This window comes from Echinococcus granulosus (genome assembly GCF_000524195.1).
Source record: "Echinococcus granulosus chromosome Unknown EG_S00033, whole genome shotgun sequence".
Classification (NCBI taxonomy): Eukaryota; Metazoa; Platyhelminthes; class Cestoda; order Cyclophyllidea; family Taeniidae; genus Echinococcus; species Echinococcus granulosus.
In genome coordinates this window covers 64,592-79,135 of record NW_020170413.1, presented here as the reverse complement: position 1 = coordinate 79,135, position 14,544 = coordinate 64,592, and the positions used below count along the sequence as shown (strand labels likewise).

At 39.2% G+C, this 14,544-nt stretch overlaps 2 protein-coding genes across 2 annotated transcripts in view; both read right to left on the bottom strand. All coding sequences in view use genetic code 11, as the record gives it.

Annotated features, from left to right (window-relative positions):
- Nucleotides 1-2,667: 2,667 nt before the first annotated feature.
- EGR_04897 (hypothetical protein) lies at nt 2,668-5,049 on the bottom strand (the record flags this gene model as incomplete). Its single annotated transcript, XM_024494146.1, has 2 exons — nt 2,668-3,148; nt 5,021-5,049. The coding sequence occupies 2 exons, from the start codon at nt 5,047-5,049 to the stop codon at nt 2,668-2,670; spliced, it is 510 nt and encodes a 169-aa protein (XP_024351383.1).
- A 2,359-nt stretch (nt 5,050-7,408) lies between these two features.
- EGR_04896 (hypothetical protein) overlaps nt 7,409-14,544 on the bottom strand; it is a gene marked incomplete at both ends in the record, with an annotated part of 8,877 nt that continues 1,741 nt past the window's right edge. The window contains 5 exons of the mRNA XM_024494145.1: nt 7,409-7,510; nt 8,287-8,368; nt 9,550-9,614; nt 9,818-9,901; nt 9,936-10,156. Coding sequence (XP_024351382.1) covers nt 7,409-7,510; nt 8,287-8,368; nt 9,550-9,614; nt 9,818-9,901; nt 9,936-10,156 — 554 coding nt within the window. The remainder of the gene's footprint in view (nt 7,511-8,286; nt 8,369-9,549; nt 9,615-9,817; nt 9,902-9,935; nt 10,157-14,544) is intronic.

Sequence of the window (14,544 nt, the reverse complement as noted above, 5' to 3'; positions counted from 1 at the left end):
GCTTAATAGTCTTCTTTTCCTTTCTTACAACCCCTACAATATACCCCTACTATTTTCGCTGCGTTTACTTCTGATGCACTTTTATTAACGAGATTCTCCTTGCCGCTGTTTCTCACACAACCATTGCGTGTGAATTCAATGGCGACAAATTTTGCACAGTGATTAGCTTTTTTTTGCTTTTTGTCCACTCCACCCCTTCATCATAACGTGTTCAAAATAAATATTTAGGGCTGGGGGAAATTTGCTAATCCTCTTCACAATGTGGGTACGTTTCGCTTTGATGTCTAGCTGATTCTGCTCACATGTAGTCAAGCAGACTGATACTCCACACGTGACACCAAGCCGTTTATTTGGGCATCAAGATGGCTCAGGCAATTAGATATTCTCGTGTCAGGTTGATTGTCTTCCTTGCATACCAATTTAATGCTCTCGTATGTTTGACGGGTCGGATTGGAGATGCTTCTGAATGCATTGTGCCTATGAGTGAACTAATCGTAATATAGATGAAGGAAGTGTAGAGCCTCCTGCTATTTCTCAGGCTCGACTGTAGCGCTTTGTGCATGGCACATTCCTTAATTCTCCTTAACTCTCATCGTTCGACTTCTGGGTGATGCACAGAGTAGGTGAAGGAACTTCGGTTCCAATAAATTCAACCTCAGCGGGACCCTCTGTTCATTGCAGTGGCACTGGTGTGATCAGGACGACATTTTGCGATTTGTAACATCTTGTATCTCCATCCAAGTGGAAAGTTCGAGAAGTCTAACAGGTAGCTAAAGGGCATTGGCGGTGGGTCCTGTACAGCGACTCACATAACCACACTGGTAACTCACCGTACAGTCCATCCCTTCATCATAATGTGGCCACAATGAAACTGACCGGTTAGGTTGAATCTTTTAACTCTCTTTGCGACACGGATACATTTTGTTCTGACGTCCACATGATACTCTTCAAGTGTTGTCACGAGGACCGTTAACCCACACAAGAAGTCTAAGCCTTTCATGGTGACAACAAAACAGGTCAGGTAATATATCATTCTCTTGTCTGGAAAGGTGTCTTCTCTACGAGTTCCTTTTACGATTTTACAGGTTTATGGTTCTAACTGGAAGCGCTCCCTAATAATTTGTGGCTGTGACTAATGATTTGACCTGAGTACTGTCGAAAGCGCAGTAGTTAGCCAAATCGTAGGGGTTCGTAGTTGCTGTCTGCAGACTTTAGGGAGACGAGTGGGTGGAAGGACGGGAGCGGATGTGCATCCTTACACAGGCTTCCCTCCCAAAGCGTTTCTTGCGTTGGTTTACTCAAATTGTAAGTGACCGTAGAGGGAATTGGATCGGTTTGGACACAGCAGCACTCCTTGCAAACATCTAACTGGCTGATTTGGAACATATTATCAATTCTTTCTGGCAATTAGCTATTCGGAATTTTAAATGTATATCGCAAAGTATCTTCTAATAGCTAGACATTATGTGCAGAATTAAGGTGTCTGTATAGGATACAGTTAGTGCATCAGTAGCCGCAGTGGTCAGAGTAGATACCTTTCACCTCTGCTCTGCCAAATTTAAGCAGTTGCATTCAAAAGTCTCCAAAAATTTGTCATTTTTGTTCTAGCAACGCAATACGTTTGCATTTAACTTTGCACAACGACATTCACATGCACAATTATCTAAAATTTGGTATACTTTAATTGCTCAGCATATTATAAGAAATAGAACTAATTTATATTGCTTTTCATTAGTAACTGAGTGGAGTGAAGTGGCAATAAACAATTATTGGAATGATTCAAATTTAGTAACTATTGTGCAACTTCATCAACGTCCTCGCAACTAAATATTTTTAGACCTATTAGTAGTATACATTAAAACCATGAAAAATTAGTTGCCAAATTTCAAAGAATGAGCTCCCCTTAACCCTCTTTTATTTAAAATCGTTGGAAATCAGTGTTAACACTGCGGAAAATTCGCAAACAAAGTGCAATCAATCGACATTGTCGGGACCAGAGTAAAGTAATGTTTGGTGCAATATCACCGGTAATGTCAATGCACCTTCAATTAAGTCCAGCATTCTTGTTGTCTAGATGCCAGACATATATCCGCAATCACGTTTTGAATAATATTTTCAAATACATAAGCCGATGCATACCCAAACGATATACCCATTAGCGGTTGGGGTTGTAAGTTCTGTTGGAGAATGATCCATACACTTATGTACCACTTAGGTAGTAATATGCATGAAGAGTTAAAATTATCTTTGTGATGGATCATCATTAGAAAGTGACAAGTAATGAGAATGCGCCATCAAATTTATTGACACATTTCAGGGAACTCCATGCAGAGTGATTTATTTGACAACAATGTAGCCATTTCATTAGCTAAACCTGATGCTTGCCTGATCTCTTCATATTGTACCATCACTCTTCAAAATAATTGACTGGATTGGGTCCAAAACTATCAACCTGGCAGAAGCAATCTTGGTAACCATGGCGCTGTTAAAAGTGCTATGATTTCTAAAGGTCATATTTCACTACTTTATTGCGAATCATCTGAGGACCAGAGATGAACACGTTGGCAAGTTTGAGTAAGCAGCAATTCGCAGTAAAGCAGATGTTGGCATTGTTTTGCGAGTGGGCTGACAGTAACCCTAGAAGTAATGAATGTCGGCGCGTTTCACCTAAAATGAGCAAGTGTGTGAGACATGTGTTTTCATTATCGCAGAGGCATTATTCGTGTCAAGTGCTGGTCCACATGACCAATGTCGTATTGCTAGGCACCATTTAATGGGTCTCTCATCAGCATCGTTAAGAACCACTTCCTCAATGGGCGACTTTGCTCTTCGTGTTGGCAATGCTGAGAACAGGAGCCTTTCTTGCCCTGCGACTTCTTGTATCTCCGGTATGACAGGCAGTGGAAGAAGTAATTCACGTGACTTTTGGAATGTGAGTTGTGTGGATAAGAGCTGTGAGATCTGCATTGTTTGTGGACATTGAGGCCATTTGTTATCTACACGCTGGCTAGCGGGTATTAAGAATAAGGTGAGAATGAACTGAGTTAAAATTGTTTTAAATAGTAAAGGCGGTTTTGAAGAGGTAGCTGGTTGGACGAATGGATGGGTGGATCGAGTAAATAGATGCGGATTGGACGGACTAATTAATCTTGAAAGATATACATAGATTTAGCGGTTGTGTAGTCAATGATTAAGTAGATTGACGAATCTATAGTAATAATTTGAATGGCTTACAAATAAGTGAATAAAATCAGATGCAGGTAACTGGGTGAAGGCTAGGACTTGCTAGTAGTTCATGAATTACTTTCTGACACATTGTTGGGTGGATAGGTAAACTTAAGGTTGATGTGTTAACTAGCTGCGTCATCGGCTTTTATTCCAATCCAGCTCGATCCAGTACGGTCAATCATCATTAATTTATGGAGAACACTGTCACGCCTTTGCAACACCAGGCAAAGGTATTCAGTTTTAATGTCACATAGGTCCGGCTGCCTTGCAACCGAGTGAAAATTAAAATCACTTATTTCAACTGTCAGTCAAACAATCATAGCACTTCGAAAGTCTGCGTTCTTCAGTCAAATATCTGCTCCTAGAGGGTTTTTGTTGCTAAGGCAAATGTCAACCACCACTTAAATCCAGTTTCGAGAATGTCCACTGATTGCAGCTTGGTTCCAAATTCTCCTCGATTTTTGACATTTGTGTATTCTACTAATCGAATAATATCCAGTTGTGCAAAGGCTTATAGACTAAATTTCGGTTACTATTTATTCATGGTTTAATTGTTTACTAATAATGGGTTTAAAAATAGGTAGTTGTGAGGAAGTCAATGCATTGCACGACGGCTGCCATATTTCGGTGGTTTTGAAATCAATTTATTACGAGTCTAATAATAGCTTACCAAAGGGTGTATAGTGAAGGTGCCTATATAAGACAGGGAACATAGCATTGTGCCTCAACAGCGGCCGGTGATCGAAATGGGTCGCTATCATTTTTCACCACAGAATTTTATATGCTACTTTTAATCCCTGTTACTCTTCGTTATTTTCACGCATCTTTGCATATTGTCTTTTCATCAGTTTGTTTCGACTTTGTGTAGCATATGGCTATCGTGCGCATTTTAAGGGATGCATCACGTACATGAATATTTGTTCATAGCTTCAAGAGTAGAACATACTACCTTCTATGTTCAAAATGCAAAGTACAGTATTTGGTGAAAGTTTGATGAAACAGCTAGCATTGTTTGATTTGCCTTCCGCAGGGAAGTGTGAAATGGAAGAGGAGGCATCGAGAGTGCTCAAGTTCACTGCAGTTCATGAAGAATTTGACTATGCCGAGTTAATGCAGGGTGACCGGTGGACATGCGTAGACTCTGACGGGGGATCAGAGATGACCGAGAGTGGGCCCAAAGCAGATGAGCGCGAATTAACGGTGACGGATTCAGCTTCTTCAGCACATTCCGATCTTCATTTATGTGCCGACTCTTAATATTGCAAATACGTTTTCCTTGTGCTCTTCCCTTATATTCTTAGTCGTTCGCCTACATCCATTCTTACTATTTACCTCGCCATAGTCATTTCAGTTTATTTTAAATTAGTCTGTAGTTATTTACGTCTGCAGCTTTACATGATTCCCCCTACTCCTTGCAAATGAACTAAAAATTAAAGGCTCAATTGATAAAAATACTAATTTAGCCTTTATCATGTTTCGCTTTACCTGCCTACGTTTAAGTGGCGGAAGCATATATAAAGTGCAATCCCTCTATCATTTTTCCGTAATATTTTGTGAATAGGCTGTGCAAATTCACAGCACGGCTGCGCCATCTCAACTTCCTCAACCCACCACAAAGCCTAATGTTTTACTCAGCATTAGGGCAAAGTAGTGCGATTGCTTTAGAGGCAGTGTACCGAATGCGCAATCCACATAAGACCTTACCCTTCTCACCAAAACTGCTAAAACAACTGACTTTTGCATTGCTAACCTTCAATTTCTCATAGCGTCGAGAAAGGTTTTTTGTCCAAACCTTCCAGAATTTGTACCAACTCGCCCCATTTGCTTTACTCAATGAATATGACAAGCCCAAGTCAACCTGGGTGCTCTAAGAGTATGAGGGCCAAGGAAGAGGAGATCTACGAGCCTTGTCCTTTCAGAGATAACAAGAACTTTGTTGAGTTGCTAAAAATTACTTATTTTAGTCTCTACCTCTATCTTCAATGCCAAAGAATACTCTTAATCGTCCGAGCTTTCCTCATGATTTGTTTTCGGCCGCAATCGACGCCGACATCATCAACTATACCGGAATGGAAGAATGAACAGATTTTGGGTCAGGCAAACAAATTGCAAAAGAAATTAAAACTATGAGAAAATGGGATGTCGCAGCAACATGGAGATGCCGGTAAGGCAATAATTAAGGCTTTAAGCAAATGCACACTAAGTGATGCGCGATTTGAAAATTGGGTGATCGTATAGAAGGGCGCTGGTAATATGGGAGTAAGTGGACCTTAAACATACCGAATTCAAAAAAGCGGTTCCGAGCATTCTTTAATAAGGACTTTTCAAGAACTTATCACATTGTAACCCAAAGTTACTTGTTTTTATCACCAATGAGAGTAATTTTTAGTCTAACCAAAATTGACTAGATTGATCTAAGGAAAAAGTGCATCTCAAATTATTTGTCAGCATGGTATTTAATGAGTTGATCCCAATATGGAATAATACAAATAGTGGTTTTCAAAACCAGCAGTTTATGCTCGAGCATTTTCTCTAATTCTCAAAGTACGTAAAAAAGCCTTTGAGGCTCGTTTTTAGGAGAACTAATTGATTGAGAATGTTACTCCTAAGAATTTTCTAGATCACACTCAGAAAAAACAACTTTTCCTAAATAATAGGAACGTGAGAATGAATAATTAAGTAAATACAAAGCATAAATGAGAGGATACATAAAGAACATACACAAGAGGATGTGTAGATACAAAATACTTTACCAAATTTTCGATTCGTATTTAATTTTTGAGAACAAATTTTTTTTGCTGGATGCAGTAGCAATCGCAGATTCTCAATCTTCCCTTTAAACAGGCATTTAACCCAATTGTCTCATTAGACTGTTAAAAATTGCGGTTCTTACTGAATGAGATTATGGAAGAGATCATGTGATTGACCTCACTAATACTAAGGCTTCATTCATTTAACTCTTGATTTTGGAGGAAATTATTAATTTCCTAATTTGGGAAGAGTGAGATGCACAGATACTCTACATCAATCAGTGAAATCGCCTTAACTGCGCATAATTAGGTAATGGCTTTGAGGCCGTTATTTTCACATCCAACCGAGAAAGTTTGCTGCTGTCGCCACGTAACACTATTAAAGATGCAAGTAGTATCGCTTGATTAACTGCGCAATAGCCTTGATAGTTGGTCTCAGACTTGGCACATCAGATTGGTGCTTCTGAAAGGAATTACCACATTTAGTGATTGATTTGTAGGGTACAACTGACTATGGACTTTCAAATGTTGTTCGCTTGCATTCCACTCAAGATCCACACATAAGATAGACCATATTTTAAATTGTCCCAAAACAAGTGTACTTATTCTCCTTTCTGTTCAGCCAATACCACGCACATGTCCAAGGCCAGTTGAAGTGCTATAAAGGGGTGAGAATAAGATCGCAGCCATTTTAGTAGACATGTAAACACCATTTGCACCAACGAAATATGCCCTATTTACCCACCCAAGTCGGTAACAAACATGTCTGTTCTGGCTGACACCTTAATCAACATCAAGTTCACTCAGACACCTAACAGTTTAATTAATAAGAGCAGTGGATCATACAAATGGGCGGAAGTAAACTCTGACTTAATTCGGGGAGGTAGGACAGCTAAACGCACACTAAAACATGTGTTAAGTCAGTGAGTAGTCAACAGCTTCTTTCAATTCCCATTTTCGGCAACTTTTTTGGTCGCTGTTCAACGGTATTAAGTTTTCATATGAGCTGCAAGTAACATCTAGACAGGGTTGTAGAGAAATACTGTCATTTACGGGGTAGTGTAAGTAGCGAATCAGGGCGAAGTATTCAAGTCGCAAAAAATCTGCACGAAGGACTTATTTAGTTGATATTTTCTCTTGAATTTGGCTTTAGGACTTAGCATAATCGACAAGGCAAAGCCTTTTGTGTGGAGCCTAAAATAGGGATTAAGTAAAAATAGATGCCTATTCCGCAAAGACTCAGGCGCCAGCATCTGATATCTTTCTTCCGTATCACTCATGATCCTTTAATTTAAGTAGATTTTATCCGAAGAAGAGCAACATGAGGGCTCTCTGATTTTCCGTAAGTTGCAAGCAAAGCAAAATATTATTTAGAACAATGTTTAGAACAGCCAGAACAAAGTGAAAATAGATATAGGAGGTACAAAACTTTAAAAAAACTTTGAGTTTCGAAAATTCCAAATATTTTTTTCAAAAAAATTGCAAGAATTATTGGAATTTGGAAAACGTTTTACTGTTGCTGATATTGACATCTGATGTCCAAAAGTTGTACCATATTTATGGCCCGTAAGGCCTTAAATTTACTATCGACATATTGTAAGTGGTCCATTTGAGAAGAACTTGGGAATAAATGGTGCTGGAAGAAAAAAGTTCTTCGTTTCCATAATAGCAACCCATGAAGCGTAAATCAGTCCAAAATGGCTTTTTTCTGCCTAAGCCAATGAGCCTTGCCAGCTGTAAAGCGGTACACTTACCTATTTTACCAATGTACCTCATCTTGATGTGGTTAAAACTACATCTTCCGAAGAGTTTGCGAGGTTGAGTAAAAGCAAGACCAACGTTAACTTGCTTCAGTGCTTTATAACGACTAACGCCACGCTTTTAACCCATTTATCTATTTTATAACACTATTCCTCCATCTGCTCAGACTTTCAATTATTCTCAATATTCTTATTTACTACTTTTGTCAAAACATTTTATTTTGTAAAGGTTGCAGCTACAAACTGCCTATTATCAAATGCAAGTAGAACATCAAACCCAATTTCAAACCTCACGTTGACGGATTCTAGCTGAAAGGTGAGTTTAAATCAAGCCTTCTAATGAAATATTTGTTAACATAAAATTCGCATAAATTTGAGTACACTTGCGGATTAAGTTTACTAATCCGGTTGATGAAGTAAAGTGAAATGCAGAGGTGGTGATTCCCGAATTCCCCGTGACTGCAATCTTACTTTGTTGTCTAGTTCTACCAATCATCATTATCAATTTCGTTCTAATCATTTCGGTAGCTGCTCAGCTGTTCCCTTACTTCATTTACTGACCTTATCCCTTTACTCTTCTTTAAAACGATTTTTACCAAATAACTGCATTTTCTAGTTCTTATTCTAATCCTTTTCAATAAAAAGAGTTAAACAGCTTATTTTACGCTACAAAATATACAAATCTAGCAAAAACGCACCGGTCTCTTATTGTCTTTAAAAACAGAGTGGATTGTAGACCATCAAAGAACAGAAGTCTTCGATCATTTTACAAAGGCATATTTGTTTGCTCAGCAAACTGAGGCATAAAATGGCACCTCTTACCACTTGTCACTCGACGAACATTTCTTTACTACTGGTACGACTCTATGAATTGAACCGGGTAAGAAATAAATTAGTGGTCCCTGAACCCTTCCTCAATACAAAATGTTCGCACTACTTTGCCTCTAGTTAGTAGGGGTAAAAACCGATTTCCCACTTTCACAAAAACAGTGTCACTGCACTTGGTTATAAGCGCTTTTATCTTGAAGTGGTCTATATTGTCGCTTGCAACCCCAAATTCCCCATCTATGCAGTGTAAACTATCTCACTGTAGTTTTACACGAAAATTTTGTTCCTAAATCTCTTCTCAGCAGCACCATTGCCATCGTGTAAAATTTTGAATTTTCAGTTGGGTATTTGATGAGTGTTTTACAAAAGCTTGATGTTAGAGACTGCAATCCTAAAAAGATTTATTTTCTTTTTCTAAGAGGTGTTGAATAATAACTAGTTTCCGAATATCCTATACTTGCAAATTTTCGTTCACCTCCCCCCGATTAGGTCATGTTGAGTAGAGGTGTATTCCAAGGGTCCTGGTATTCTTTCAAAGGCCAAGGTTAATCCCTTGTTAAGGCTAAGCTCAACTGAATCCACTGGCTTGCACTCAAATTAAATCTTCGGCGTTCCCCATTGGCTCAGTCCCTACTAGCCAGAAGTCACGCTCCAGTTTTTCTAGGACCAATATGTGCAATATCGCTGACTGCGCAGAGGTAGTGAGCTTGATCGCATTCAATTTACGTTGCCTTAGCGTTTACAATCTTTATGACATCGATCTCTTTTACCAGTAGCACAAGCTAGCATTTCTTCAAACACGTCTCAAGGCCATCCTGTATTCAAACCACTATTTTTTTAAAGCAAACTTAGCACGCTAATAACCGAAACCTACGGCTCTCTGTTGGAGGCCTCAATGCATCATTCCTAGCCAACCGTTAGGCCATCTTTTAAGCTCAGGTAAATACATTATTTCCGAAAAGACATTCTTCAACAAACTTTACCTTGGTTCTTTCAAATTTTTGGTTCTCTCAGCAGCAACTGATGCATCGAAAATCTCCTTTCCTGACTAAGTCAGTCAATAAATATTCTCTAAGGCCGCTCATTTTGCTGGCCTATTTATCAAGGTAGACACTTTTACTTGCATTTTCACCTTTATTACACCTCAGCATTTTCAATATGCCTTTACTAAAAATACCAGCACTGGTCGTGCCCACTCAAGCATGACTTCTTTTACAAAGCTCAGTATATAATAAATGGGCGGCGAGTTACAACTATAAAAATAGACAAATTAATTGGCGATTCATATAAACCAAATAAGCTTTTCAATATATCAAACAAAAAGGCTGAATGTTCCTTAAATTTCATTTTTTACGAATGACCACCACACTTGGATTTCAACTCTGCCTGTAATGAGCCAATCAGGCGATACCAATTTAAAGCTCAACTTTTCGGAATGTTTATAAATTAGCAGTGGACAAATATTTTCTATTAAACAAAGAATAAATATTTGAAATTTCAGAAATTTTTGCATGCTGGGTTTTGACCACTCTGCCAATTTCTGTTTATCTCGTTCAGAGATATCTGCACGCAATATAAATATACCACAGTCTATGATGAGGAAATGAATAAACCCAACGTAAATCCTTAGTATTATGCTCATCGAATGGAATAGAACTGTTAACTGGTCATCAAATTGACAGCAGTGACATGGTTTTCAGCGGTGCATTTACAAAATAGTTCAGTAATTTGGCTAAAATATTTAGTTTCGAGATATTAGTATGTTAGCGAAATATTTCAAGGAGCTATCCAGAACTTTCACTACATTTGCATTTAAGCAAATTGAATCCGATCAGGATGCAATGATCAGAAATTTAAGCTCAATATGTGTTGTTTACTACTTTAGTGTTATGCTAATGAACCATCTAAGGGAGTCAACACTGTTAGGGATCAAACGGGCAATAATTGCTGAGGCAAAGCTAGAGTTGAGGAGGAAATGACAATGTCTCTCAGCAGCAAAATTCGATGCGTAGTTTAGAAGAAGCAAAACACCCTAAGAGATCAAACATGAATAGCGCGAAAAATAGTATAGTAGCACTTTACTAAGGGCAAAAAAACAAACCTAGATGGCCCTTAATAGGTTTTCTAATTTGCTCTTGGGTCACCGTCTCACCTAGGCGAGTGTTAATATTTCATTTTCTCTGTTTGTGTCCCCATTATGACTGACTCTGTTCCGCTAAGAAATAACTTTCCCAATCTTCATTACAAGTGTTCAATCGGCACATCTGCTACCAGCATCGCGCATATGCAACTGGATTTTGCTATTTAATCGAGGCGTCGCAGAGGTGTTGCATGCATTCCTTTGCCGTTTATCACAGATTTAGTAGAACGGAATTATCGATATCGAAAATCCAGTGTGAAAATAAGATTTCTTCTTTAGCAACCAGACTTGATATTCATGCGCGTGTGTTTCAGTTAAGGCGAGCTAGAGTCATAAGCATAAACACGTAAACGAAGAGCCGAATAAATGAAGGCATTTAGCGAAAATGCTGGAATGTCTTGACTCGTTTTCAGTGATTGTGCCTGTTTTAAGTTAGACAATCCCAAGTGTAGTAGATTCTGCGTTTATCTGTTTCTCCTTAACATTCACTTTCATGGAATGATTAACCTGACTGGATAAGGGCATTATTTATTTACCCTATGCCAACCAGTGGAAGGAGGTCAGGAGACCGCACGTTACGAATGTACCTCTCCCACCCCAAAGATTGATAACAACTGTTCTGTCAAGAGATTTTTGTGCCTACTGAATGCTTCTCGCTTGGGATGAGCATTCAAACAAACACGACTATTTTGGTCACTATTCCAGGCGCTTCTCTTATGGTTGGTTTCCACCTTTGCTGTCAGCAATGGTCCAACTCCTCATGTTATTTCGCATATTTTATCGCCGCATCTACCCTTGTAGGGCTGTGCATTGTTGTGCTGAAGGGAGAATAGTTAAGCGCAGAGCTATGCATTGAAAAGGTGGTAGTTTGATTGTGCTATAAATTACATTAATTACAATGTTTCTTGCCCCGTAGATGATGGGACTTGCGGTGTACTACAGGTGACGCAATTGACTTGCATATCTGCAGTACTTTGTGCCAGGCTTAAATCAAGGTCTTCAGGTTGCGCATGCACAACGAATGGCTATAGTAGTCTAATCAGGCTCCGGCTTATCCATTTTACGTGTCTGCCACCTTGCAGACGTTTAGATATCATGCAGTCTTAAATATCTCAAAGGCCTTGCAAAGATTTGGGAAGACTAGGCTCTATGATAACAAGTTTATTGGTTGAGCACAACTAAAGCACCAACATTTGAGCGTCTTCTGTCTTCATGGGTTCCGCCTCGTTTGCAATTTCCAACATTATGGAGTTCCTCTCTTGGAGGATGACAGGAGACCCATGATATTAATACCTACACTTTCCCTAGAAATGTCTGTTAACATAGACTGTAGACAGTAGTCCGACTGCTGTGAGACCGGACATTTTAAAGCTGCTGCAACTAGCACAGCTTTATTAGAAGGCAAATACGTCTAGAGCGATCTCAGAACACCAGTATCTTTGGCTTTGAGACGTCTATCAATTTCTTTTTGTACACACGGTCCAAATTCTCATGCTACTCTAGAATAATTGTTGGAATCTGTGAGTCTAGGTCCATCAAGCGCTTAAGCTACTTAGCACCTTCTTGTTACAGTTAAAACTATTTCTCAAGATCTAGTTTTGAACATACCTGTCATACTCAACCGGCAACCTTGCACCACTGGGCCATTCCCCTCTCTGTTGGTGCCAAGAGGGTGTAAGGAAACCCTCTTACACCAGACCCACTTCAAGATCCTACATCAGTGCCCTACTCATTTGCCGCTCCAAAATATGGTTTTCGCTGCACCATAACACCATCTATCTGCGGAAGTTTTGTATTACTGCATGGATTTCTATTAGTGTAGTGGATTGTGGAACCCTGATGCTGCGATTCCTCGTACCAGCGCGCAACCAACAATCTCTTTCACTGTTATAACAAGGTCAGCCAACATTTAATAGTCCATTCCCACTATGTTCTTGCATGCTAGTAGGTAGTGCCTTAGGTGCGCGACTTTGGTGAACATAGCGAAAAGCCCGCGTTGTGTGGACCCTAAAATATTACTCAATGCACTTGTATGACTTCAAAAAGAATTGACCTCTTCAGCGCTGTTGAGCGTGCGGCATCAAGCAACTTCGTTGAGTTTAAGACCTGTTTCCTCCTTAAAATAAATATTGATAATAGAAAGCGAATTTATAGACAGTGTCGTGAGGAACCGCTTCAAGATCACTTTTGGAGGAGAATAAGTATCAGAAAAATTTTATCACGAGACCATGTTACCGGAAAAGTATGAACTCCTCTACCGCATCTAATGCCAAGTGAGATCCAACTTCCACTTTTATGCTTATGTGTCTCTGACATAACAATCCCATAGATGCCGTCAACGTCGCCGATTCTACCACATTTTTTCAATAATATGGATGGTTACCGTTGATTGAAATGCTTCAAGCAGCTTGTGAGTACATATAGCTTGTATGAAAAACACCTTTTATGGTGCATAAAAAATGCATAACGGACAGAGATTTTCCTTCAAACCTACACATGGATTATTGGAAGTGATAAACTTGCATGTTTAATTCGCTGAGTTATGCTGTTTTAGCAGTCAGGGATTGATTACGTAACACCCATTTGTCGGAAAATCGCTACTTGGTGGAAGTGACTGGTACCTAGTTAGTTCTTTTGACCACTGGGCTTACAAAATTGGCGTTTTAGTATCCCTAAAGGACTGAAATTTGTTTTTTGTTAAAATTCAAGTTTGTTGAATCACATTCTTACGCGACATGATGCCATGCCCTGTTAGAGGACCAGCTCTACCGAGAAGGAATTAGAGGCCTGAGGATGTAGAACTCTAACAGATATGGCATAAAAGCAAGGCAGGAGAGGCAGCCCATACTAATGCTTTTATCTCCATATTTAGGGCTATTTTATTGCTAAAGCCTTTTCCTAGCCTTTGTGGTATTTCCATTAGGTGTAGATATGAGGCCTTTCTTCATACATTTGTCGGGACTGTGAGGCAAAGAAAGACATTTTGTGGCGAAGAGACTGTAACAAATTGCATAAGTAGTCAATTGTGAACGAATGCTTATATGCCTAGTTGATGAGACAAAATTAGAGGTTTTTGGTGCACTCAAACCACCTCTTCGCAGCTTGCATTCAAGGAAGCAAATCAATGACTAGGTACAACATGAACCGGAAATGTCCAAACCTATTTTTCTTGTCCTAAATCATTTTGCTATTTAAGCATTTACGAACATTCTATCTACCTCCTGATGACGGGAATGTAAAAGCACAAAAGAGCAAATGTTAGATTTGGCGGGCTAACAAGGTGATGTGCATGCTGAGCACAAAGATGAAAAGCACAGCTATCTCATAGTTGAACCAACGGTTGGTGATGGGAATGGCAGTCAGTGGTAGCAGCTGTCAGAGAGGGTGCATTCTGTCTAGGCTTTGTGTGCACTTCATGCATTACTTAAAGCACGATAAAATAGATATGAAATGTTTAAAAAAGTGTGATATAATCAACGTTGATTTTGCTTAAGACGATTAGTCAGTTTTGGTCTTACAAACGAATTAAACGAATTAACAGAATACAGAGTAGAAGGGCTGAGATCTAATGCTATAAAATGAAGGTACTAACACCTTCTACCTATTTCAAAGTTTAGTTTTGTCAATGGGAAAAGTCATCACTGTCTAATCACAAGATGTCCTCGCTCCCATTGTTACCTAGAAAAGGGCTTTTTAAAATTTCAAAACCGATTGTTATTTATAAAATCACACACTTACTAGCTGCTCCTCACAAGGCACATTTGCTCATCGTAATGGCGCGTTAACATTTTCCCGATTACAACTTGTCTAGCCAACTCACGATACCGAAAGGCCAAAT